The sequence below is a fragment of the Antennarius striatus genome, chromosome 3 (assembly GCF_040054535.1).
Source record: "Antennarius striatus isolate MH-2024 chromosome 3, ASM4005453v1, whole genome shotgun sequence".
NCBI classification, from domain to species: Eukaryota; Metazoa; Chordata; class Actinopteri; order Lophiiformes; family Antennariidae; genus Antennarius; species Antennarius striatus.
The window spans coordinates 25,467,341-25,491,500 of record NC_090778.1 but is presented as its reverse complement, the minus strand read 5'-3'; the positions used below and the strand labels follow the sequence as shown (position 1 = coordinate 25,491,500).

Below are 24,160 nucleotides of genomic sequence, written 5' to 3'. Positions count from 1 at the left end.
TCATTCAAGGGAGACCCTGCCCCGGCTCCGACTTAGCTGTCAATCAAGGGCCACATCGCGTTGGTGGAGAATGGCTCCTAAAAGCACCACACAGTTTCCTGTCAGTGAAAAGACTAACGGCAGAAAGGTTTGGAAATTTCAGACAGCTAGGTTTGGTTTTTTTTCAGGCTGCACAAACAAGCTTTATTGAAGTGGACAAGTTAATGTCTGAAAGAACACTTATGTCACCAGAGGTTGGGGGAGCTCTTTGAGAGATTGGAGTTTTCGCTCAGACGAGGTGAAGACAGGGAGGAAAGAGGATTCGCATTGGGTGGTGCCTGAGAGAACTCATTAGCCAGTATGGCAGCCTTGTGCAAGTGATGCAACTTTGGATTCATTTAAATACTGCATAAATGTTTCCTGGCAGGACTTTTTTAAAGTCTTCCTGAAGAACTGCTTTATAAAATCCTCCTGAAGAATTACCTTTTGAAGCTGCTCTGACGCTTTGACCTTGCTTGTTTCTGGCACTGCTTGTCAAAATAGAGACAGTTCTCTGCAGCCGCTACATGTTGCATATCTGGTTGCAATTTTTTGTGTGCAATTTTAGACTTTTTGCAAATAAATGTCAGGAAAGGAAACTCTCCAAATGGAGAAAACAGCTAAGACTATTAATCCACAATACATGCTGTGTACACCAAATACTAAAAAAAAATATTTTATTCATTAGAAATTGCATTAATCCCTCAAATATTCACACCTAAAGATGCACAGATTCACTACATTGTGGATCTTTAGTATGTAGTCACATGATAACGTACGCACATTCTATTGGCTGACAGCATCCAGAAGTGCTCTGCATTCCGAGACTCACAGGACTGTGTATTAAAGAAACACTTTTCTTTACTACAAAAGTGTTTTAAACAATCTTTAGGAGTGTGGGAAAAGGTAATACAGATAGAATTTGATTTAATATCAGTATGGGGAGGGTTCATAAACGTTTTAATTTACCATAAATAATATAATAAATAGTTTGTCGCTATATCACGGAATTTCATTTGCGGGTGGTCCTGGAATGCATTAACTGGATGGATCACTGTATTCATTCATTGAAGACAAGATGATTGTAATCGTAAGAAAGAGTTATTTAGGCTATTTGGAAATACTGTACATGTTTAATGCAGGAGGTGGTCCCCAGCACAGATTTATGGAGTCTTCGTTCTCTCGGTCAGTCCCTGTAGTTTCTTGGAACCGATGGCTCCCCCTCTTTCACTGAAAGTGAACATTAAAGGTTTTCTGTGCTTGAGTCAGAAACCTGGACCTTTCTCTCCGGGGTGATGGAGCTTAACCGAACTCCTGCCGTGACAAACCCTTGCATAAAGCAGCTGTGCGCTGTCACTGATGTCTTCTCTGAAATTCCACCTTTTTCTGGGTTAGATCCAGAAAGCTGCCGGAGGGTTCAGCATCACCTGAAGATGGATGAGACACAGGGCGACTGAGTCGTTAATTATGACAGCTGAGAGCATGGATGCTTCTATTCTGTCCCCGGTTCCTTATTCTCCACGTCGTAGAGACTCATCTCCTTGAACTCCAGGATAACCCTGTCAATCTAAGCCTCAGCTCAGCTGCGCTGATCCACTCCTACTTCCTCCTCATTAGACACAGCGGTTTGCCTGAACCTGAGACGCTCACACAACCACCCTTCCCCATTTATACTGTGTGAGTGTGTGTGTGCACATATATATGCATATGTATATACTGTATATATAGTATATACTGTATATACGACCCAGCTAGTGGACTGAATAAATAACATAATAACAGATTTATTCAAATTCTCGCTATAAGTACAAATGTTTAATATTGGTTTGTTTACAAACTAAGGATCTCGGCCAATGGGTGCATTTCAAAGATGAAAACTTCCAAAACTTCATTAACAAAATTACTCAAATGGAACATGAAATACTAACAAGTTCTTAACAAAGGTCGGACATGAACTCAATACACACAAGGTTACAAGGTCACAATTTGACGGAGTCAGAGGCGTGCTGCCACAGTCAGACAGGCGCCCTGACTAACTGGCTTGCAGAGCTTTTAAAGTGTCCCTGCCAGGTGACGTGGCAGGGCTTGGGCCAGGCAGGAAGACAGCACACCAATCAGGAGATGGTCATGATGACGGGGTGTAGTCAGGAGTCCTAGAGACACCACACCTGGCACTGATGGATGGCGGAGCATCTGGGAGCAGAGGCAGGGCAGGGCCAGCAGCTCAGAGGCAGGGCCGCAGAGGGACACACAATACAAACAAATGAGCTACGGCCGTAACAAGTATATACAGCATACTGTATGTATGTGTGTGTTTGTTTGTGTGTGTATGTGTGTATTCATATATTTATATATACAAACACTCACCAGCCACTTTATTAGGCACACCTGCCCAAATGCACCTACCTGTAAAATGTACAAGAAATGTTTTTTTTAATTTTCTGATAAATATGGATGTTTTTTAACATTTTGTTTTCTACTATAACTTGAAAATAAAGATTCTGAGTCATTTGAGAAATTTCCAACCTCTTGTTTTTCCATCCATCCCATTGTTAGCTGTCCTCACTGTCCCTCCATTGGTCATCTTGATTTCCTCTTCCTTTCCCACCGGCCTCCTGTCATGTGCTCTCCTTTGAATGCTGCTCTGGACCATCTGCTTTTTACTGTAATCACAGGATCTAATAAACCCTGACAAAGAACCAATGCCCAGGACTTTCTGTCTCAAGTTTTCTATGCTGGCAATAAACATATGGGTGCTATTGCTAATAGTGATCCCAGCATACAATAAACATCTGACCACAAAATGGGCAAAACTTGATTTAACCCCGAGTGTTCCCGGCTAGCTGCATGAGCACCATCTATTTTCTAATGGACTGAAACATATCTTGGACTCGAGTTGCTGTCTGTTGAGGGTGAGACCACTTCTCCCTCCCCAAATGTCATTAGCGGTGGCCTTGTAGACAAGACCAGCGACATTGCCACAGTTCGTTTCACCCTGCCTGGTGGCAAAATATCAAAAAACATCCTCAGATGTATCTCTGCTATCAGACACATACAACAGCCGTTGGCGGAAAGACAATTCCCCCAGTCCAGTACGAAGGCATCCGAAGCTGCCACGTCAGATCCAGAATAACAGACACGCTAAGGACAACGTGGATAGACAGAGAAAGATATTTTGGGATGGTTGTTATCAGCTTTTCCTTTTGGCAGATTCCACCTCATACTTTGTGTAATGTAGAGGTTACACTGTGTAAAAGTTTTTAGACAAAACTTTGGCTGCTAGAAACACAGTTGGACTCTTTTTGGAGTTCCCTAAAAACTGCTAGCCTTTTGGAAAATCTGAAAAATAAATAGAAAATAAGAGAATACTTTTTTGTGGCCACTGAGAACGAGAATTATTTGCTTAATTTACATTTGTGTGTTTTCATGATACCCAACCCAGTGCTTTGTCTGTCTTGACATGTTTTGCCAGTGGACCTTGCATTGTAGTAGGAACACCTGCATCATGCGGTACCGTGAGCATCAAGGGTAACGATGTGGGCACGCCACTAGCAAACAGCCAAAGCGGATGCTTAGTCCTCATTTCATATGCCTGATTAATTGGTGTTTTAATAGAACAAGGCATTCTGTGCTCGACTGCGTGCTCGTAAATTATTTAATCTACTCCATTTCATGCCGTTTTTCTGCCTCAGCGTTCATCTTCCAGACCCCCCACAGTCTTCACCTCCGCTCCCGCGGAACATTGGGATCACATGCATATTTTACTTAAAATATATGGGTAGTGTATCTGCCCTTTCATCACACAAACGCTCACGTACACAAGATGCAGAGGTTATGCAAGGGGTAATGCACACTCAGGGTGATATAAAGAGATTGGAGAGAGAGACAATAGGATTAAGGTTCAGGTCCCAGTAAAGAGTTTTGTGTCAGAACGGCTTTCACCACAAATATATTACTGAATCTGCAAACTCAGACAAAGTAGATCCAATTGATACAGACAACTTTCAGGCCACAAGCCCTCTGCAGGGAGATGCTTCACTGTCTCCACGCTCCCAAACAACATGGAAATATAAGTAGAAGTTCCTGAAACACTTATATCACATCCGTCCCTCTGCTTTCTGCTTTGCTACTCGTGATCCAGTACATATTGGGAACAGATCTACAGCTTTTTAGAAAGCACTGATATAAAAAAGTAGCAGCACAAAGAGACTGACTTCATTTGTCCGTCAGTACGCTGTGCATCCCACAATGTGACTATTAGCATTGTTAATTCCTGAACAACAGACTTGCCCGGCCCTTGTCAATGTGTAATAGTTTATGAAAATATACGACGCAGCTGTTTTATCCGAATTTTCATTATGCTGCACTTTTACGGTGCGAATGCAGCAATAACAAGAATAAATTGATATGCTTAGTACGTTTATAGGTCCTGCTTGTATAGTAAAGTTTGTGAAACCTGCACACAAATTCAACAAATCTAGTTTATGTAATAAATCTGAGTTTGAAGAAAATGAACTCCAGTATTGCCAATTATGTGGCACAGTTTTATCCAAAAAACGTCGGTCAGAATCAGGACCGTCTGTCCTTTATCAGATTCAATGGTTTCTGCGACGCCATGTGTGGGTTAAATGTTTTAGCCTTTTGTTTTTAGAGCCAGCTCCCCTGACGCCAATCATTGTATAACGCAGGAACACAGCGTGATGATGCGCTGTCCCTCCGGGGCTTGCCAGATATCACCTGACATACAGAATAAAATTTGATGGACAGAAGATCGGGTGAAGAGGAAAGGCCTCACACATTGTCCCAGTTTGTTATTTCCTCTCATTAATATTTTTTCTACATGATTCATAACTATCCATTAAACTGTCACGGAAATATCTCTAATGAAATATTAAATTTTTCTTTGTTACCTCATTCTCTGTGTGTGTGTGTGTGTGTGTGTGTGTTCGTTGTTGCTTGCTGTCAATCCACTGACACACAAGGGTATATATACTCCAGAGATCACCATGCAAGCTCTCGAGCGTGCCAGAGGGGGTACGAGATGGGGGGCAAGGGAAGGCACCGGTGGGCGGTGCAGAATGGGGGGTATTCACTTCTAGTTTTCAGTATCCATGGTAACACTATCCTGCCCTGCCAGGATTTGTCTCAGCGATGCTAAGACAAGGTACGGAGAGATGTGCGAAGAAGAGTTGAAGAGAGGGAGAGGAAGTGGAGGAAAGTGTGGGACAAGTTGAAGACAATTACGGTGGGTTGTGGGGCAATAATTTCACCTACCTGTCTTCAGTCCCTCAGCCTCACTAAAGGGGTTCTTCCTTCCCCTTTCCATGCTCGCCTGGATCCGGCCGCTCGACGGTGGGAGCCAGATTGAGTTGACCGAGGAGTCCAACTGCTTATCGATTGGGAAAAATTCCAGAGAGGCAGGAGAAGGAGGGGGGGGGTGTAGAAATTCAATACAGACCTAATGATTTTATTCCCACATGGCAGGAGGAGGAATTTCTGCTGGTGCAATAGAAAGGCGTTTTAAACTTTCATACATGTACTCCATTCCTATGAAGGCACCGCTTGTAGTTTTACCAGAGGGCTCTTTCTATACAGTATATGTGCTGACAGGAAAGGAGACCACAGATATAATGAGTGTGTGTTGGTGTGTGTGTGTGTGTGTTCTGCATATTTTCTTGGCGCATTGCTTCCACCTGTAAGTATAATGAATTGCTTTAGCTCCTTACGTCCGCTCCAGCTCACTACCCATAAAAACAAGTCCTGTTATGTTGGACTCCGATCCATATCCGACATTTGCGGGCAAAATGAGACGTTGAATGGATGAAATAATCTTTTTTTTGGATGGTTAGACACCGACGCAATCTGCTTCTCTAAAAGAGGTGATTTCTCCTTTTATTTTGAAACAGAACAATTTTTCTTTTCATTTCTTTTTTTTTTCTTCTTTTTTTTTTACTCCATTTATTCCAATTGCTTTCCGATTTGTCAACGTAAGTACTGATCACCAGTCCATGCACCATTTGATCCAGATAGAAGGAAAAACTTCCTGTGTCACAACACATCAGAGAGAACCGGACATACGTGACGGCTGTCCAGACGCCGGACTTCGTCACATCGCGGGGGTGTGTGAGCTGCGCTAATGGAAACGTATCGGAATCACTGAATGACAGCCGTGCTATTCTGGAATTGCGATATTAAAAAGTGAGTCATGTGTGATTGACGTGAGGAACGCATCCATCATATATCTGTCAGAAAAAAAGATGTCACAAAGAGTGAGATGTAGAGGAGAACAGGCTGGGTCAAAGGTAGCTGATACGGATCGTCTCCTCGCGGATTTTTCCCAGAATCAAAGGAGTGCCCTTTCTTCTTTTGGCCTCTTGTCCTTCCATCTGTATTTTTTCCACACATTCACACTCCTTTTCTCCGCCACGTTTGAGTGTAACGCTCACACGTGAGGCATTTTCAAAACTCTTGGCCTGAACCACCTCAGCACCTGTAACTTCGATTACTTTACGCCGGCATCGACCTGGTATTCTCACACAGACGCACGAAAAACTCACGACGGAAGCTGCTGCCTCGCGATAATGGTGGTAACACGTAAAACGTCCGAGTCCTACTGCCAGCTGTCTGGTAGGCAGCTAATCATGTTGTGTGAAAGCTGCAAAATAATGAGAGATAGAGCAGTGCTGAGCAGGTGGAGATACCGTTCAAAGCTAAAAAGCACCCAATAAGACGACTGGAACCGGCCTGCTGTACCCGCTAATGGCTGTTTCAGGAGAACCGCTGCTAATCACAGGTTTGACCTGACACCAACGCAGCTGGATCGTTCTATGAGCTGAATGGTTTCATCATGGAGCCTCGACACGATCACTGTGTTCTACCCTCATACTGCGGGTTCCCCTTCAAGCTGCTTAGCATGCCCGCGCCAGTGAACGTGGTTATTAAAACCGTGCCGATCGCTCTCCTCTGTGGTGAGACGCCATCCGTGCAGTGTAACTTTGAACTTACTTGATGCCATTTTTTTTGCCAGCACATAAGTATTTTGTAGTTTGAGCTGAAATCTAAGCAGTAGAGGTCATCCCTTCACAAAACAATCCTACACGTGACTGTTATAACCTGCCTGGTCCGCAGCCCGGCTTTCTAAAAGCTTTTGAGGAAACTCCATCAGTTATTTTAATGTCATCGTGACAAAAAAATGTACAGAACTTCTCAACTTGACATGTTAAGTGAAGATATTAAAAAATGTATACGCTACATCTGTTTTTGTGCTTCTACACATCAGTGTACAGCCACCAAATATGTCTGACAGGCTTCTTGACAGGTGTCAATCAAACTCTGGTTACCGGGGTTCTGTGGCCCGTTGGTCGCCCGGTCATCTCTCTCTCTCTCTCTCTCTCTCTCTCTCTCTCTCTGTCTCTCTCTCTCTGTCTCTCTCTCTCTCTCTCTCTCTCTCTCTCTCTCTCTCTCTCTCTCATCACTCCTGCTTCCTGTTCTGGTTTCTCATCTCTTTTGATGGAAGTTTCTCAATTCTCTGCCCTCATCTTGACAGAGACGAAGCGATACAGCTTATCTCCCCTCAAACGAAGACGGCTTCCTACTTTCCTTTCTCCTCTCTCTCTGCTGCTGTCTTATTACGGGGTACTTTTTCACAATTCCCAATCTCCTTTGGACCTGGAGCCTGATTTAAAAAAGATAGTCTCTTCTACATTTTCGTCTTTTTCCTTTCTCTTCCGCCACATCCACTTCGCGGTGGCTTCAGATGTTCTCTCTTTTCTGTCTACTCTCCTGCCATTAATTCCATTGCCCTCCTCTGCACCGTCTTTTTCTGACATGTCAGTCTGACCTTCGTCTTTCTGAAACAGTCAGAAAGTCATATTTTCTTTTTTTCTTCTCATCACGACTTCGTGTATCTTCACTTCTCCCTCCCCTCACATCTCCCACGTCCTCCTGCCTCTTCCTCCTCCATCATCACCACTCTCCTCCTAACCCCTTTGCTCTTCCTCATCATGTCTCACGCTAATGCCGGTCCACAACCTCCACCCACCAAAAGTGTGAACACCCCCCCCCCCTTCTCTCTGTCACAGACAGAATGGCCATGCCAGTGTTGATTAGTCTGCATGGCCAGATGCTCAGCTAGGCTTAGTGGAGGCCTGTGGGAAAGAGAGCTGCTTATTCTAGCCCCAGGAGATGGATTGAAAATGACGGGAACTAAAACAAGCAAGCATTCTCTCATTGCACTCACACATTGAACACACCCGCACATGCGTACTACTGTGCAAAAGAGCGCGTCACAGCCGTCTGCTTAAGAGGGAAACGGATGCAAAGCAATTGCTTTATAAAAAACAACAACAAAACATCCACTTATACAAATCGTGCATTCTGCAGATTTTTATAGAGCATCTTAGCTGCTGGGTCATTCAAAAATCAGAAGATTTATTGGCTATTTAAAGTTTATATTTTATAATTTTGTGTCTTAATGTCATTCAGCTCTCTACGTTTTTCTCTACATGCTGTAAAAATAGAATATATCTGTTTCTAAATGCGAGGATTGCCCATTTTTGCTCTGATATCAAATAACTCAAAGCAAATTTTCACAAATTGAAAATCTCCACGCCCCGCTGCGTAAGAGCTCATCAGGATCATTTGCGCTAGGCAAACTGAGGCCAGAAATTGTATTTTGTCTGTATCAATCACATCTAGCTAAATCTGCTTAATAAGATCAGTATCAGCAGCGATATTGATCGTGAGGATTAGATCGATGCATCTCTAACTGTGGCTGATAAAAAAAGCAGCAATAAACGCCTCTAAATCCCTGTCTTTTTTTTTTTTTCAGTTTTTCATTTCCTCTGCCGTTTGATTCCCCAACTCAACCTCACTGTTTCTTTCTCTAGTGTTGATCTCCATTTTTCTCTCACATTTTGATCCCACCATGGAGTTTCTGACTTATTTTATCGCCTTTATATTGAGCTCTGATTTACATTTGCTGAAGACTCAGAGCTGCAAAGTGCACTTACTGTCTATTTTAAATAAAGCCATCAATATATGAGGTTTCGAAGAGGAAATTCAATTTTAAGGGGTATTAAGGATGCCACTAAAATTTCATATGAATCAAAACAGGAGAGCAGAATGAAATCAAGAAGCTGCTGAAGGGCGTCGACTGGATCTGCCCTCTGTTGTTGCAGAAGGCGTCCTGTAGAGGAAAATCGATATGTTACCTATCAGTCACTCCATAAACCTGAATGCAACCTGCTATAAAGGCCATCAAGATAGCAGAAATCTCATTCCAGATCATATCTGCGAAGATCTCCTCAAGGCTGCAGAGTTGAAAGGTCAGGCACTGTCACTGATCTGATCATTGATATTGTGAATGATTATAAATCATCACGCGGCCTGGAACTGCTATTTAAGATTGATGTATAGATTTCTATCATTCTGTCTCCCCCTTTCTTCCCCATTTAAAACTGTAACCTCCATAAAGCTGTGTAAACATTGCTGTTAGATGCTCCTCCTGACGTCCGCCACGTAAAATTCTTTGTAAGTAAACACGATGGAGAAAGAAGAGCCCATCGTCTAAGCTTTAAGTGATTTTTTTTTTTTTTTCGCAGGTGGATCCATTGAGGTTCTTGTTATCCGGCAGCTTAAATTTGCACAGGGTAAACATCTTAAATGTGTGATTAAAATGAAGAATCCCTGTGACATTTTACAAATTACAGTATTTAAATGTTCTTTATGTTGTTAGTGTTTGAACTTTAACTGAGCTGTTCTTGTTAATGTGGTTGTAGCTGTGGTTCTAAATAAAAGAAATAAGAAATGATGAAACTGAGGGAAATTTCCTCAGGAGGACCGGGTCTTTGCTCTTCCGTGTTTATGAGTCTGTTACTGATGATCCTGTTTAGTTTTTAAAAATACTGCATGACATTTGGGAATTTTAAAATTGAGAAAATTTGTTTGGAATGCGGCGAGTTGTTTGGTTTGTTGACCAATTTGTTAAAGAAGAGGCACTGTGCACCAAGTGGATGGACATGGAGCCTCCAATCTGCAGTTAGTTGTTGGTCTTTTTGTCAGGAAGGACCTCAGATGCTTCCTGCTGATTAAAATAAACACTCTAGCACACTCAAACACACCCTGTTGCTGTTTTCTTGGTCTATACCAATAACTGTCAAGCTACAGGATGCTGAATCCAGTAGAAAACTCAATTTGTGTGTGTGTCTCTGTGTGTGTCTGTGTAGCTTTGTGTGGCGCATACTCATGCATGGCGGGCAACCCTGCAAGAAGATAAACTCTGTTTGCCCGTGTGTTCAGGTCAGTGAGTGCTATTTCCTTTCCATAAGTGGTTCCTCTCCTTGACAAGATTGCATTTAAAAGCAGTGACCTCATCCTTAATGCTAGCAGTAACTACATGTAGCTGGTATTGGTCTTTTGTGGGTCTTGATTGAGTCACAATCTACCGCTGTTTACCGATGCACTGACCTGCCCAAGATGGCTGCCTTGTGAAGGTCATTGGCTATAATGCTGCCCGTCTCAGGGCCATTGTGTGCGTGGCTCGCCTCTGACTGGGCCGTAGAGGCGCTTGATTGAGGACAACGTCTGGGAAGGGAGACGGGATAAACACAGGGAGATGTCAGAGCGGTTTGTGATGAATGCATTTTAAATGCAGTTCATTTCAAGTCTTCCGGTGGGGTTGACCAATAAAAATCTAATGGTGCAGTGGAAAGACACGTTAACAAAGCGTTGATGCACCTGCACAGACTAGTTCACAATGATTGTGTACTCTGCTTGTTAAACTCAAGGACCTCCAGCAGCACTTCTCCAACTCAGTTTGATGTTGCTTCATTTACTTAGATACAGTCTAATAGAGGGGCTGATGGGATCTGATGCAGGAGCAGATCCATTTGTGCACGACTGAATCAGTTTTTCTCCTGCAGAAAACCCTCTTCTCCAACTTTCCAAATCTTCCATTTAAACAGTAATTCACCAATTACAGGGAGCTGGCTTTAAAGCAGACAGTATTCTTTTATTCCTGCTCCATCTATCATTGGTCGAGTCTGATTCGTTGTGCAAATAAATCTGACGTGTGAAGATTGATGGACAGTAACAGGAAGACTGGGTCGAAGCTGTTTAGCTGCACTGATATTTTTGGAGTACTTCGGATATAAATATTGTTTGCAAGCATTGCTTTTATATTTTTATAGAAATAAGTGTTTTACAGACGGCTGCATGTTGTGTAGTAGGATAATGTATGGTACTTAAGATTAAATCAACATTTTGGTACAAGGGTGCTGTGTTTTAATGTATCTGTGTACTGGGAGATAATACTTTTATTATTTTGTTTCGTGTTAGACTGAAAAAAAAAATCTCTATTCATGTAAGAGGCTGAATACTTTCCCATCGTGCTCGCTGCATGCATTTTCTTGCGTCTGTAAGCGTAGAATTATGACCTTAACCACCCTCACTGCTTCCTCATTTGGGTTAATGTGCGCGCACGTACACACACACACACACACACACACACACACACACACACACACACACACACACACACACACACACACACACTGTGATGCCTTGGAGCATCTGGACTGTCTGGTCTCAGGTGCAGTCCTCTCACTGCTCTGTCTGTCATGACATGGAATACATTACTCTTCCATTTACACCAAATCCTGTGAAGCGGCTTCCTTTCTGATAATTTTCACAAATTCACATGTCATTGTTGTGTTATATCTGTTTGTGTGTGTTTATTGTGTGTATCTCTTCCCTCTTTATATCTTGCCGGTGTATTATTCGTTCAGATTACCGTCTCACGTGCCCAGCCCCCCCCCCCCCCCCCCCCCACTGGTCCGGATAAACCTGTCTGTGTTATGTAAAAGTCCACTAATCCGTTCTGTGAAAGCAAACCGCCCAGCCTACAGGAAAACGGCGGAACCTTAAAAGCGTAAATGTGTGTGTTTGCAGGTCTGTGCGTGTGTGTGTGTGTGTGTGTGTGTCATTTAGGACAATGTAAGGACGGTGAGTAGGATAGATTAATGTCACATTGCCTCACCTAATAGGCTGTCTTGCCATTCAGACTTCCACTTTGGTCTTGATCCCTGACAGCAATATGGCTGAAGGAGATGACACACGATCCCTCCACTCCCACACACACACACACACACACACACACACACACACACACACACACACACACACACACACACACATACAAGCACATCCAGGCAGTCAAACTTGAATTTGTATCTGAAACAGGTGCTTAAATAATGTCGAGGGCAGCAATTCTTTAAAAAAAACACTGTTTATCGAAAGGCCTGCTGGATTTTGAATTCTTCGGTTTGGTTGACGCCTGGATTTTTTAACAGGCTGTGTCGTGATGTCAGATTTTTAAAAAAAAAATTTTTTTGATTATCGTTTTGGTTCATAAGTTAAATGTTTGAATCTGTTAGCCGGCGTGAGACTGAGAGCGATTGTTAAAACCACTTTTGTAGTTTTTCTGGGCTTTCTCTCTTCATTGCAATGAAAACACACACGCGCACACACACACATGCACACACACACACACACACACACACACACACACACACACACACACACACACACACACACACACACACACACACACACACACACACATTCCAGCAGTGCTACTGGTCCCAGAGCAGACCAGTCCTCCGTGGACTGAAAGGTGACCTGATCAGTTCCGTTCAGTCATTTTCGTTTTAAGGCAGAATATTTCCTTTGCCTTCAACCATGAGGGAACGACCACAACAGTGTGGCCTCTCACGTAATAAAAGGTAAGTGTTCATAATCAAGGAGTTACAGTCTCGGTCGACATTTAATTTTGCTTTTGTAGAAGAAAATATATGCTATCTTTTTTTATTTTATTTGCTATGATCGTTATTTTTCATTGATCAAACTGGGCAAAAGAAAGGACATCATGAAACGTCCTCATTGAAGTATCACAGTTTTTGTTTAGTGGAAGAATACCCACTGCCTCATGTATTTCTCATATTTCCTAATGTATTCATGTAGATATTCCATCTGACATCTATTTCCAACTTTTTTTTTGTATGTTAACTTTAAAAATACTAGTACAAGTTGTATCTGTACTATTTTCGATGCATCATGTCATGAGATAAATAATAATTTTGGAACATTAGATGACATCTTTTTTTTTTTTAAAAGACTTTATAATAATACTTCCAAATCCAAATCACAGAAAACCAAAATAAGTGCTAGAGATGTACTTTAGAGAGGGATCCGCTGTGTCCCATTTTGCTTTCATCACTGGGATGGCAGTTAGCCAAAGTCATTGTAAAGAAAATGAGGAGTTGTAGGAAGAGAAAAAGTAGAAAGACATTCATGTCGCACAAGAGCAAAAGTGATGATGTTCGATTTAATTAGTCTTGGGAGCCTTTTGCGACAGATAAAACCTGCTCTTCGTAAAAAATTTTTTTTAAAAATGCATGGATTTTTGCATGTATATCCTAAAAGCTGAGTCACTCAGCTTTTTTTTAAAGGGAGAAAAGAGAAAAAGGGAGAGAGAAAGTAAAGAGATTAGTTTGTTGATTGGATTGGATAGCTTCCCAACCCCCCCCCCAACCACCACCGGCACCAATAAGAAAGTAGAGACACAACAGTGAGGAGGGAGACAGAGGACGGGGGGGGTTGGAGGTGGCCGTCTGAGTGTAATGGAGTCAAGACCCACCGCAGTCTGTCGGATGCTGCTCGCTCGCCACACACAAACACACAGCTGGTGTCTTATGAGTCCCCCCCCCCCACACCTCGTACCCCACATGTATAAATCTTAATTACACAATGGAGGCCAGGCCATGTGCCATTTCATCACACTGTGTCAAATCTCATAAGCAACATCATCAGCGTGAGAGGAGGCATGATCAAAAAAAATTCAGCAGTACAAAAGAGCAGAAAAATGTATTTTCATGCAAAGTCTGTGCAGAGAAGAAGTAAAATCAGCTTTAAAGGGAGTAGGGGGAAGAAAGTGACGCGGCGCGACAGGACGCAAATTCTTCCTGGGACGCCTTTCTGTCGTAAGACTGATTGCGATTTTGCCATCTGCCTGGACTTGAATGTAAAAGGCCCTACTGGTGCTGCTGGATCTAGTTTGTCCCGGGGATGAGCTGGCGGATGAATACACTGTTCTAGCATGCCAGAGAAAGAATGGGGCTGGGGGCCGTTGTTGTGGCCTGCTGCTGATTCATCGTGGCCAGGGCCATCTCTAAAAAGCAGGCCCCCCCAGCCCCCCACACAGTAATGGTTAATCATGGGAAGTCTGGTGTTAGGGTAAGTGTGCCTGTGTGTAGGTCCAGCTTATTTGTGCCCGGTTGCGGTGGGTTTTGGCGTGCCGTGGTGTGACAGGGCAAGTCAGGCGGATGGGGCGTGTGTTGTTGTAGCCGTGGCAGCGGGGAAAGCCCTGTACAAGCAGCTCTCAGCTCTGCTGGCTGGGAGACGAGCCGAGGCAGCTCTCCCAGAAATAAAAAGCAGAAAGAAAAAGCTCCATCCTTTTGTTTTCATTGCTGCCGTGTTCCCCTCAACTCTGGGTTTGGGAGTCTGGTTTGTGTGTCTTTCTGGTTGTCTGTGACATTTGGTCTAGCTAACATCAATGGTGTTGTATTCAACAGTCCACAAATACATAGAGCTCAATGCACGACTGATTTAGTTGAATTAGGGTTTATTTCAACAGGGAATAAAAGCACAATAATACATTTATTCTAGAGAGGAGGAAAAAAAGATCTAATCTCTCAGGACAGAGGCACAACTTAAATGTTTCATGGATTTTTGATATGGATAATGTGAGCTCTGATGGGATAATGTGTGAGAGCAAAAAGACAAAAATGAGGAGTCTCCCTAGACTCACTCTGTACCTCCGTTGAGGAGGTTTGGTTTGTTTGTTTGTCTGTCTGGATTACACAGACCCTATTTAACATATTTTAATGAAAACCTGGTGGAAGGGTCGGACATTCAATTATGAAATGGACCTGAATTAAAAGACAGAACCTGAATCTTTAATTGCTTTCTTTATCCTTTGTCCATCTTTTATGGCTTTTATGACGACAAAAATGTGTGAATGTTGACGCGAAAGCTCTGCCGTACCATCCGTTTATGCACATCCTCCTGCCAAGCCTTAAGTGCAATAGATGAAATTTTAAAATTGACTCTGTAACATGGTGCTTTTATTTTATTAAGGCAAAAGCCGGTGCTCCTACCCTTTGGTATAACTCTGTTTTATCCTCATTTTCAACTGCATAAGAGGGAGCAGGCACCAATAACTAAAATATGTGAAGCTAACAAACCAAAAAAGACACATTTAATCTGTCAGGTCTCCTTGTAGCACTAGTGGGACGCCCCTTTGAATAAAACAAGCACACTCATACAGCTCTGTATACAGTATCCATTCTTTGATCTTGACGTTGCGGTCGATGTGTCATCTTCCCCTTGATCCCTTTTGGATTTTGCAGTTTTTCTTGTCTGTGGAGACACACAAATGTGTGTAATAGCGTGTTGCATTTGCGTCAGCCTTTCTCCGCGGCTCAGCTGTGTCTTTCTGGATCACAGGTTAATTGGCTCTTGTCAGCCTCCGTCACTCAGACCTGCAGTGGATGAGAAAGAAAAGCGTTGCAGTATCGCAAAGACACATTTTTCACTTAATGAAAGACAATGGAAAGGGCTTGCTATTGTATACTGTACAAGAATAGAAAGCACACACATATAGAGATGCGCACACACTCTCACTGATATGAATGCACGCACATAGCAGTGTGTATAAGAAGTGGACGTCTGATATAATTTACTGCCTTGCTGCATTTAAGTTCTACATTTTCTTCCTCTCCAGTGTGGAACACAGTCACTGAAACACTACTTTTTTTTTTTTTTTAACTTTTGAGACATTAGTCAAAGTAATTCTTCTTGTATTTCTTGTCTGCCATCCTTCACACTGCTGTTCGTGGAACATATGTTTCTTTTCATCCAACAGGATGCTTCTAATTTTTCAAAGGGAACTTCTAGGCAAAAACAAGTCTGCTCATCACTTGAGACTGAGGCTGCCGTCTGTCTGCTGTCACTCCTGCACTCCTCAGGTCACAAGTCTATGATGTGACAGAGACTGATGAGACTTCTCCGTGTCTTTGTTCCCACAGGCACAGAAATCGTGGATAGAAAGAGCGTTCAGCAAGAGAGAATGTGTCCATATCATAGTGAGCGCCAAAGACCCCCATAGGTGAGTACGACGTGCGAAGGGAATAAGAAGAACCTCAATGAATTATATCCTTCTGTCAATTATCCTACAATTAAAGAAAGTCATTTTTTATTCAGCATCCAGCTGCTTGATTGTTTGCCATAAAAGCAACAAGTCTCTAATGAGAGATTTAGCTCATGCTAAAGCCCAACACACACTCACTGCTGACCTTTTAAAACATGCCTCAGAGTAATATCACGCTGGCCTCTATTTGCATCACTGGTTGATGCTCCATGCTAATGAGCCAAATGCTGACATTATACATGTTTGAACCACAAATGGGGAATTCAAGGTCAGACTGGTTCACAAAGACAATGAAATATTATGTGTCGTTTTTAGAGGGCTATTAATTTAAGGTGGCACCAATGGAACTATCGAAACGATTTATCATCTGGTTCCTCCTATGCTGCCTCCTCACATGCTGATGTGCAGAAAACTGTACGAATGAATCAACTTTTTTTTTTGTTTTAATGTAAAAAAAACCCCAAAACTTCCTACATTGGCAGAGGGAGGCAAAACATCCTTGGTAAGAGATGACACAAACATATCGTGAGAAAACTCCCGCCTCCCTCTCAACCCGAGGCTCCCGCTCCATCCTGCAAAAGTAAAAACGTCGCATATGAAGCTGCAGCTGAATGAGCGTGGATTCATGTCGCAGTGTAACAATTTATATAGCTGTCACTCTGCTAACTCCTGTAGCCGCTGAGAGGGAGAGGAAGAGGAAGAAAAAGGGAAGAAATAGACAGACGTTTGTGGAGAGCAGAAAACAAAAAGAGACTGAGTCAACAAAAAATTTTGATGGGTCTGCATATCCTTTTCTTACCAATCAGGAGATGAAAGTCAGATGACATGCTGTCACTTCAGAGTCACTGATCTCCTCCTGCTAGACGTATAACTCTGGCAGTTATCCCTTCCTCCTACCCTCTTATATCTACAGTAGTACCTCTTGGGGCTTCACTCTCTCTCACTCGAAAAGACTCTGTAATATATCAATCTAACATTTACTTTTACCCCCTCCCCCTCCTCTCATCCAGGTGCTGTTGCGGTCGTCTGATAGGTCAACATGTGGGTCTGCCCCCGGGAATCTCATCCAGTCAGAACGATAAGGCCGAGCGTTTGGCTAAGAATGACGGCCTGTCGGAGAAATGGTCGATCAGCAAGCACACGCAGCTCAGTCCCACCGATGCCTTCGGCACCATTGAGTTCCAGGGAGGAGGACACTCCAACAAAGCCATGGTAGCTCCCATAATAAATCTGCTTCGTCACTTTTTCTCAGCGCAAGAAACGCAACATCCCAAGGCAAACATAAAGCTGAGCAACCTTGAGGTTTTGAATGTCCAAAAATACACATCCGAACAACACAAGGTGGTAAGACGTAGACGTGTGACAGCTGACTTCCACCTTTGATGGCAGCACATGTAGAAAATACTATATAATAGAATTAAGATCCTTCATTCTCCTAAATTCTGACACAATTTGATCAGGATAATGTTTTGTGAAAAATGGACGAATGGAGTTTGATGCCAAGATGTCAAGTCCACAAATAACCTCTGATTGACATGTATTGACGGACGCTGTCAAAGGCAGAGTAGATTAACATGCTGCTAGAAAAGGGTTGTAAAAACTGAAAGGCCGTAATAACTGGATGTGATTTATGCTGCGTGGCAGCAGTGAAGTGATGCAGAATGACAGCACGCAGGTACAGAGGAGGAAAGTGTTAGATGCTCCACCAGTGCTGTGAAACGGGTTGAAGATAACACGAAGATACAAAATGACATGGAGTAAGAACTCCCGGAGCATCCTTCTGTACATTTCCAATCCAGCTTCTATTTAAAATACATTACAGCCGGCCAGCCAGTCCGATTTAAAGACACAAGAAGGAACAGAACAATTAATCGAGGGGAGAGAGTGGCACCATCTGCAGCAAGCAGGAATCTTGCGTGATTTATTCCCAACCATAAATTATTAATCCAGCCTTATCAGGTTGGCTGTGTGAGACTGAATCAGGTAGATTAACAGATTTGCCATAATGCACGAGGCTCACTCACGCTGAGCAGCTAATCAATATCGTGACAGCTTAAAAAATGAAGTCATAACCTCAGGCAAGTCTGCAACATCCCTGTATGTTTCCGTGTTGCTTTTCCCCCACAGTTTTCTTTTAAGTTGAATGCTTCTCATCGTATTTATTTAAGAATGGATGTCTGTATCTGTGAATTAAGTCCTAAACGTCATTTGAAAATATTTCATCCATGCATTTAGACACTGCTTTTGACACAAAGTGAAACCGTTTAAAGTGAAGCAGCCAAACTCAACGCTATCTAGACAAAAAGCTGGATGTTTAAATGCGTTTCCTCTGGAGAGTTCCTCCTGCCCAGTCAGGTTGATAATAACATCTCTTTTCTTCGCTGCTCGACGTCGGCCGTTCGTCATTCGTGTTTAAAAATTTCATAACAATTATAATTATTAGAGTAAAGCTTTAAAGAACAAGCTCATTCCTCTTTAGAACCAGCAATCAAGAATTAGTAAAAGCTTGCAGTGCTTGACGTATTTTTTTATAAAGATGTGGCTCTATAAATTAAAGAAAAATAATCTGGTGGTGGGTGGATGATTTTTTTTTTTTTGCATGCATTTGGATTAAATATCACACTTTCCTTAAAGTTGCAGTTGCAGCATAACATTCAAGACAAGCAAGTGCTGATTTTGATATCGACTGCCACGGAATCGTGAAACCTTGAGGCTTTTTAATGAGCGCTGCTCTTAATATGTGTCTGGATGATACAGATATAATCTACCACTGACTCACGTCTCTGTTTCCAGTACGTGCGAGTGTCTTATGATACGAAGCCTGACCTTCTGCTTCACCTGATGACCAAGGAGTGGCAGCTAGAGCTGCCCAAGCTGCTCATCTCAGTCCACGGGGGTCTGCAGAACTTTGAGCTGCAGCCCAAGCTCAAACAGGTCTTCGGAAAAGGGCTCATCAAGGCTGCCATGACGACGGGAGCCTGGATCTTCACCGGAGGCGTCAACACAGGTGACGTGTATAAATCCTAGAGTCCTGTGAAGTCACTAAATATTTGTGAGAAGTACTTCATCTAATTTTGATGCAGGGTGATAGGCTGTACATGAGCCAGGAGTGCGATGAGTGAGCTCGAATGTTCTACTGAGTTAGCAGCTATTAAATCGCCATTTATCAAGCCCCTCTGAGCGGTAACCGCGCTGAACCGCCAGGTCACTGTGAAAGGATCTTTTAAGTATATTATGAGCACTCAGCGATGCTCAGAGGCACTCAGAGTCAGACCAGACAGGTAAAGTGATGGCTCTTCATTATGGTTTGATTCATTTGAATCGTCTCAGGGGGTCCAGAGTGCTTATTTTTAGCCCTGAATGTCAATGAAAGGGTGTCACATTGAAATGAAGAGGTGGATTTGGCTGTACAAAATGTATGATTAGAGTGTCAGAAATGACAGCAGTCGATTACGGCTTTTATGGCCTTAAAAGAAGTGGTGTTCTAGTTGAAAACGATACGGGAATTTCACCACTGGCTTTAGAAGATTTGAGGTTGTTGGAATGATCGGCTCAAGACTTTTGGAGATACTGAGTAGCTGAATGGATTTGAAATGGAACAGGATTCATGAAGCGCTCAGAGGACTGGATTGTGGACGTAGAATAGGAAGTCTGATAAGGACTTTTGCTTGTGAGGGTCAAAGGTAATAGGACACAGTCTTGATCCAGAAACCCCTGAAAGAAGAGATGTCAATGGGACCTTCCTGGCTGAAGAATGAAATTAAAAGTAAATGAAATTATCTTTCTGACAGGCCTCGGTGTGAAGTAGATATTTATCTATATTGTGATTTATTTTGAATAAGTACGCATATGGGTTCCATTTGGAGGTGACACTGACTGATATTCAATCATCTTTAATTCTCCTTGATGCACATCAAGCAGAAATAAACACTTCTTTTTAAGACGTAAAGTGTCTCCTGAGAAGTATCAGCTCATTTTTCCTACTCAAGCTGGAGGAATAGAAGTGTTGAAGCAATCCAGAAGGAAAACATTTACAAGTCTGACAGCGACGAGATGATTGGGAGTTTGTAACAAAATGAGACATCGTGAATGTGTTTTGTCAACAACATGATGTGCTTGGAATAAAAATATATGGAAATGTCAGCTGACAGTTTGGTAGTGCATTAATTATTCATGAATACAGTCATCATGCATATGGAGAGCACAGTGAACTTCAGCTCCGCTGTTATTCTGATCATGTATTTAAAGTTAATGATTGTGTTCTTAACGTTGGTATGGACTGGAGTGAAGGAACTTTTTTTTTGTTTTTTTTGTCGACACTGTTTGTCTCTATAAAAACGATGATTTTTTTACTTAGAACATGCAAAGATTTGTGACAGTGATTCATTTTTCTTCAGTGTTGTCTGCCCTCAACATTTTAATGCATCAACTCTAAAATAGCGTGGTTCAGCTGGCACGGGAATAAATAAGCAATAAACACACAAAAATGGGCCCGTGAAAGAACATGCAACACATATTGTATCAACCGTTTTTTTGTTGTTGTTTTTTTCATACTCAGCCGTGTTAGTTTTGTTGCTTAGCCATCTGTTAAAACATTACCAGTAGAGATAATTCTTCTCAGTGCAGTTTCGCCTCTTCTTAATGAAGGAGTCCAATGTTTGTATTTTTCTCACATCGCTTCCATACAAAGGAGAATATTTTTAGCAGCTCGGATTATATTTAGCCTGCTTGAAGTGAGAAAAAAAAAAAAAAGACAGGACACCAACGTTTAATAGGAGAGATGAGAACAGATGGATAGAAGTGATACAGCGTTGGATGCTGTAGAGTGTCCGCACTTGAATACACAAACAAATAAAAAGAAAATTTGGTGACAGAATGAGTGCAAAAGCAAGAAAGAGGAAAAGAGAGGCCTGAATAATGGATAGGGGGATATGTTGGATGGGTAGTTGAGGTGGAGGAAGAATGATTGTCAGGAGGAGAGATGCGATACGATGGCCTCCGGGCCTGACTGCTGTTCCCACGAGGACATCAACCGGAAGCCTTGAGCTACAACCTGTCCGTGTTTCAACAACGGCCTCCACAGTGTTGTTTTACCCACTTAAAAGATTCTCTTCATCTTTACAAAGTTTAGCTTGCATATTGATTTTGCAATCCCTTCCTCTCAAATATTCACTCACAACCACAAATACATACAGGGGTCATTCGCCATGTGGGCGATGCGCTGAAAGATCACGCCTCCAAGTCAAGGGGAAAGATCTGCACCATCGGCATCGCTCCATGGGGCATCGTAGAAAATCAAGAGGACCTTGTTGGCAAAGATGTAAGTCCCACAGAACAACACACAGAACAATAGGAAACACTAACGGTGCATGCTTAAACCCGATTTATGTGCATTCATGTGAAAAGTGCCGTGTGTAGTCTGCAGTTGCCAAATCCTGCAAATTGCAGTTGACAGTTTATTAACTGGGATGCTGAGTAAGCCAATCCAATCAGTAATAAACAGGCTTTCACACTGAATTGGACAGCTGGTAGAACCACATGAGATCGTGGAGCACATGCTGACTCATTCAAATCTCTGGAATCAATGTCATGTTATGGTTAAAAATTCATCAGTACGTACTTCTCTCTGTCCTTCTGAACAAGTGAAGCAGAGACGATTAATGTTGGTGGCTGAAATTAGATTATTAAGTGCTGGAGCGCTTTTCTCACGCTCGACTGGCATCAACTGTGGCTCTAATGACCAGATGAGTTTACTTCAATTTGCCTCCGGTCCAAATCTGAGAGCCTTAAGACTATGTGTCATTAACGTTGTGCAAACATTCGCTGAATTATATGAATGCATCGGGGTGCATTAAAGAAGAAGCTGCGATAGGGAAAACAGGAGAATCTAACGCACACAGGAGAAAACAGAGGCAGGGGTTACCCTTTTTTTTTTGTCATTATTTATTAATTACCAAACATCTTCCTGCCACAGCCCTTTGCTCAGATGACGTGTTAGTTATTTATTAATGCACTTTCATAGACTTGGATGACTCACGGAAAACACATTCTCAAAACATTTATCAAAATTTCTGCAGCAGAAGTAGAAGACAAAGGTTTTAGGAAGACTTTGCATTGAACATCCAAAGGATGGAGTGTTAAATGCTACCTTCTCTTGGACAGGTGGTGCGTCCATACCAGACCATGTCCAACCCCATGAGCAAGCTGACGGTTCTGAACTCCCTCCACTCCCACTTCATCCTGGCAGACAACGGCACCACAGGAAAGTATGGCGCTGAGGTCAAACTGCGACGTCAGCTGGAGAAGCACATCTCCCTGCAGAAGATCAACACACGTGAGTGGACATGACCTTGCCTTAGATGCCATCCTACATTCGGCGCTCTCTGCATAGAGGAAGCGTTTTGACATGACGCAGCAAAAAGCGATAACAGCATAATGAAACCGTAATCCCCCTTGAACAACGACACCACTGTGGGTTAATTAAGTTCATATGTCCGAGCCGCAGCCAAAGGAAAACCATGATTACCAGCTTTGTGCTAAACACACTGTCAGATAGTGTATTTGTAGGTAGCTGTGATACAGTTAGCCTTCCTTCAGAACAGGTTCATTTTTAATTTCATCACTTTGTTACAGCTCAGATGAACAGATTATATCCACAGAAAGCAAAGGATCGATAATCTGCTCTTCGGCACAAACCAGCAAATAATCACAGATAAATTGTCCCAGAGACAATTACTACAAACGCACATAAAGGAATGAAAGCTATGTTGGATTTGTTCGTATGTTTTAATTTAATTATTTTTTGACATATTTTATACATTTTATATGATTGCAAACCAATATTGTTGTGGTGAAATCTCAGTTTCTTCGTCCTAAAAAAAAAAAAGACACCTTCATACATCAAGAATGTATTACAATACTTGTTTGTGCATCCCCGTGCGTATTAATGTGTTTGTGTGAAAGTGTATACGCATATTAGTGGGGAGCTTTCATCCACCAATGAGTCCCTGTCATGTTGGGTTTCTCTGTTTTCAATTTCCACATTATACCTTCGCTAGAACCCAAATGGATTTGCATGAACGGAACATTTCTGTGTCTTTTTCTCTTTGTTCTGTTTCTCTCTCTAACACATATTAGAAACAGACATGAGTGCACCCAAAAACTCACTGATATACTTTAAACACATTTCTCTATTGCCTCTCTGAGCATTGTTTTAGTGTGTCAGGGCTGGGGAAGTTGTTTTCATCCATGATTTATTTCTTATTACCTTTTGTTGCCAACGTAAAACCAATTTAATATGATTTCCTTGGGGTTTTTGTAGTGACATTCTAACATTATTGCTTGTTTAGAAAAATGAGGGTGTCAGGACATAGGTGCTAGAAAAATGTATACATGGGATCAGAGCTATAAACTTCCTTCCTGTTCGTCGTCCAGTCATGTGACCTATGGACTTCCCTTTGTCATCCTATGCCTGGATTCATACAAAAGGGGCTGGGAAGGCAAAGGGACGCCCACTGGTCATAAGAGCATCTGACCATTCATATGATGGTAATGTACTGTACCATGATGACTATGATAGGATAGGTTAGGATATGATAAGATAAGATAAGATAAGATAAGATAAGATAAGATAAGATAAGATAAGATAAGATAGGAGTGGCAGTGACCTTATCCAGATTTCTGACAGGCTGATGGGTGTAGGTCCTCTAGAACTTTTTTCCCTGCGCTGCTTCCTTATGGAACCATTATGGCAGACAACTATTTCTATATGTTAGTGACAAAAACTTGCAATGATTTGTGTCAACACCGTATCTGACGGGGATTGTGCCCAACCAGCAGTAAGAGCTTCACCGTCTCTGCAGGACTGGCGAGTTT

At 42.3% G+C, this 24,160-nt stretch overlaps 1 protein-coding gene across 2 annotated transcripts in view; it reads left to right on the top strand.

The window, feature by feature from the left end:
* Positions 1-24,160, top strand: part of trpm3 (transient receptor potential cation channel, subfamily M, member 3) — a 93,226-nt gene that overhangs the window by 23,273 nt on the left and 45,793 nt on the right. For both annotated transcript variants that reach the window (XM_068310205.1, XM_068310204.1), the window contains exons 2-6: positions 16,164-16,243; positions 17,296-17,497; positions 19,079-19,292; positions 21,481-21,605; positions 22,448-22,619. In XM_068310205.1, the coding sequence (XP_068166306.1) occupies positions 16,164-16,243; positions 17,296-17,497; positions 19,079-19,292; positions 21,481-21,605; positions 22,448-22,619 (793 nt within the window). The remainder of the gene's footprint in view (positions 1-16,163; positions 16,244-17,295; positions 17,498-19,078; positions 19,293-21,480; positions 21,606-22,447; positions 22,620-24,160) is intronic.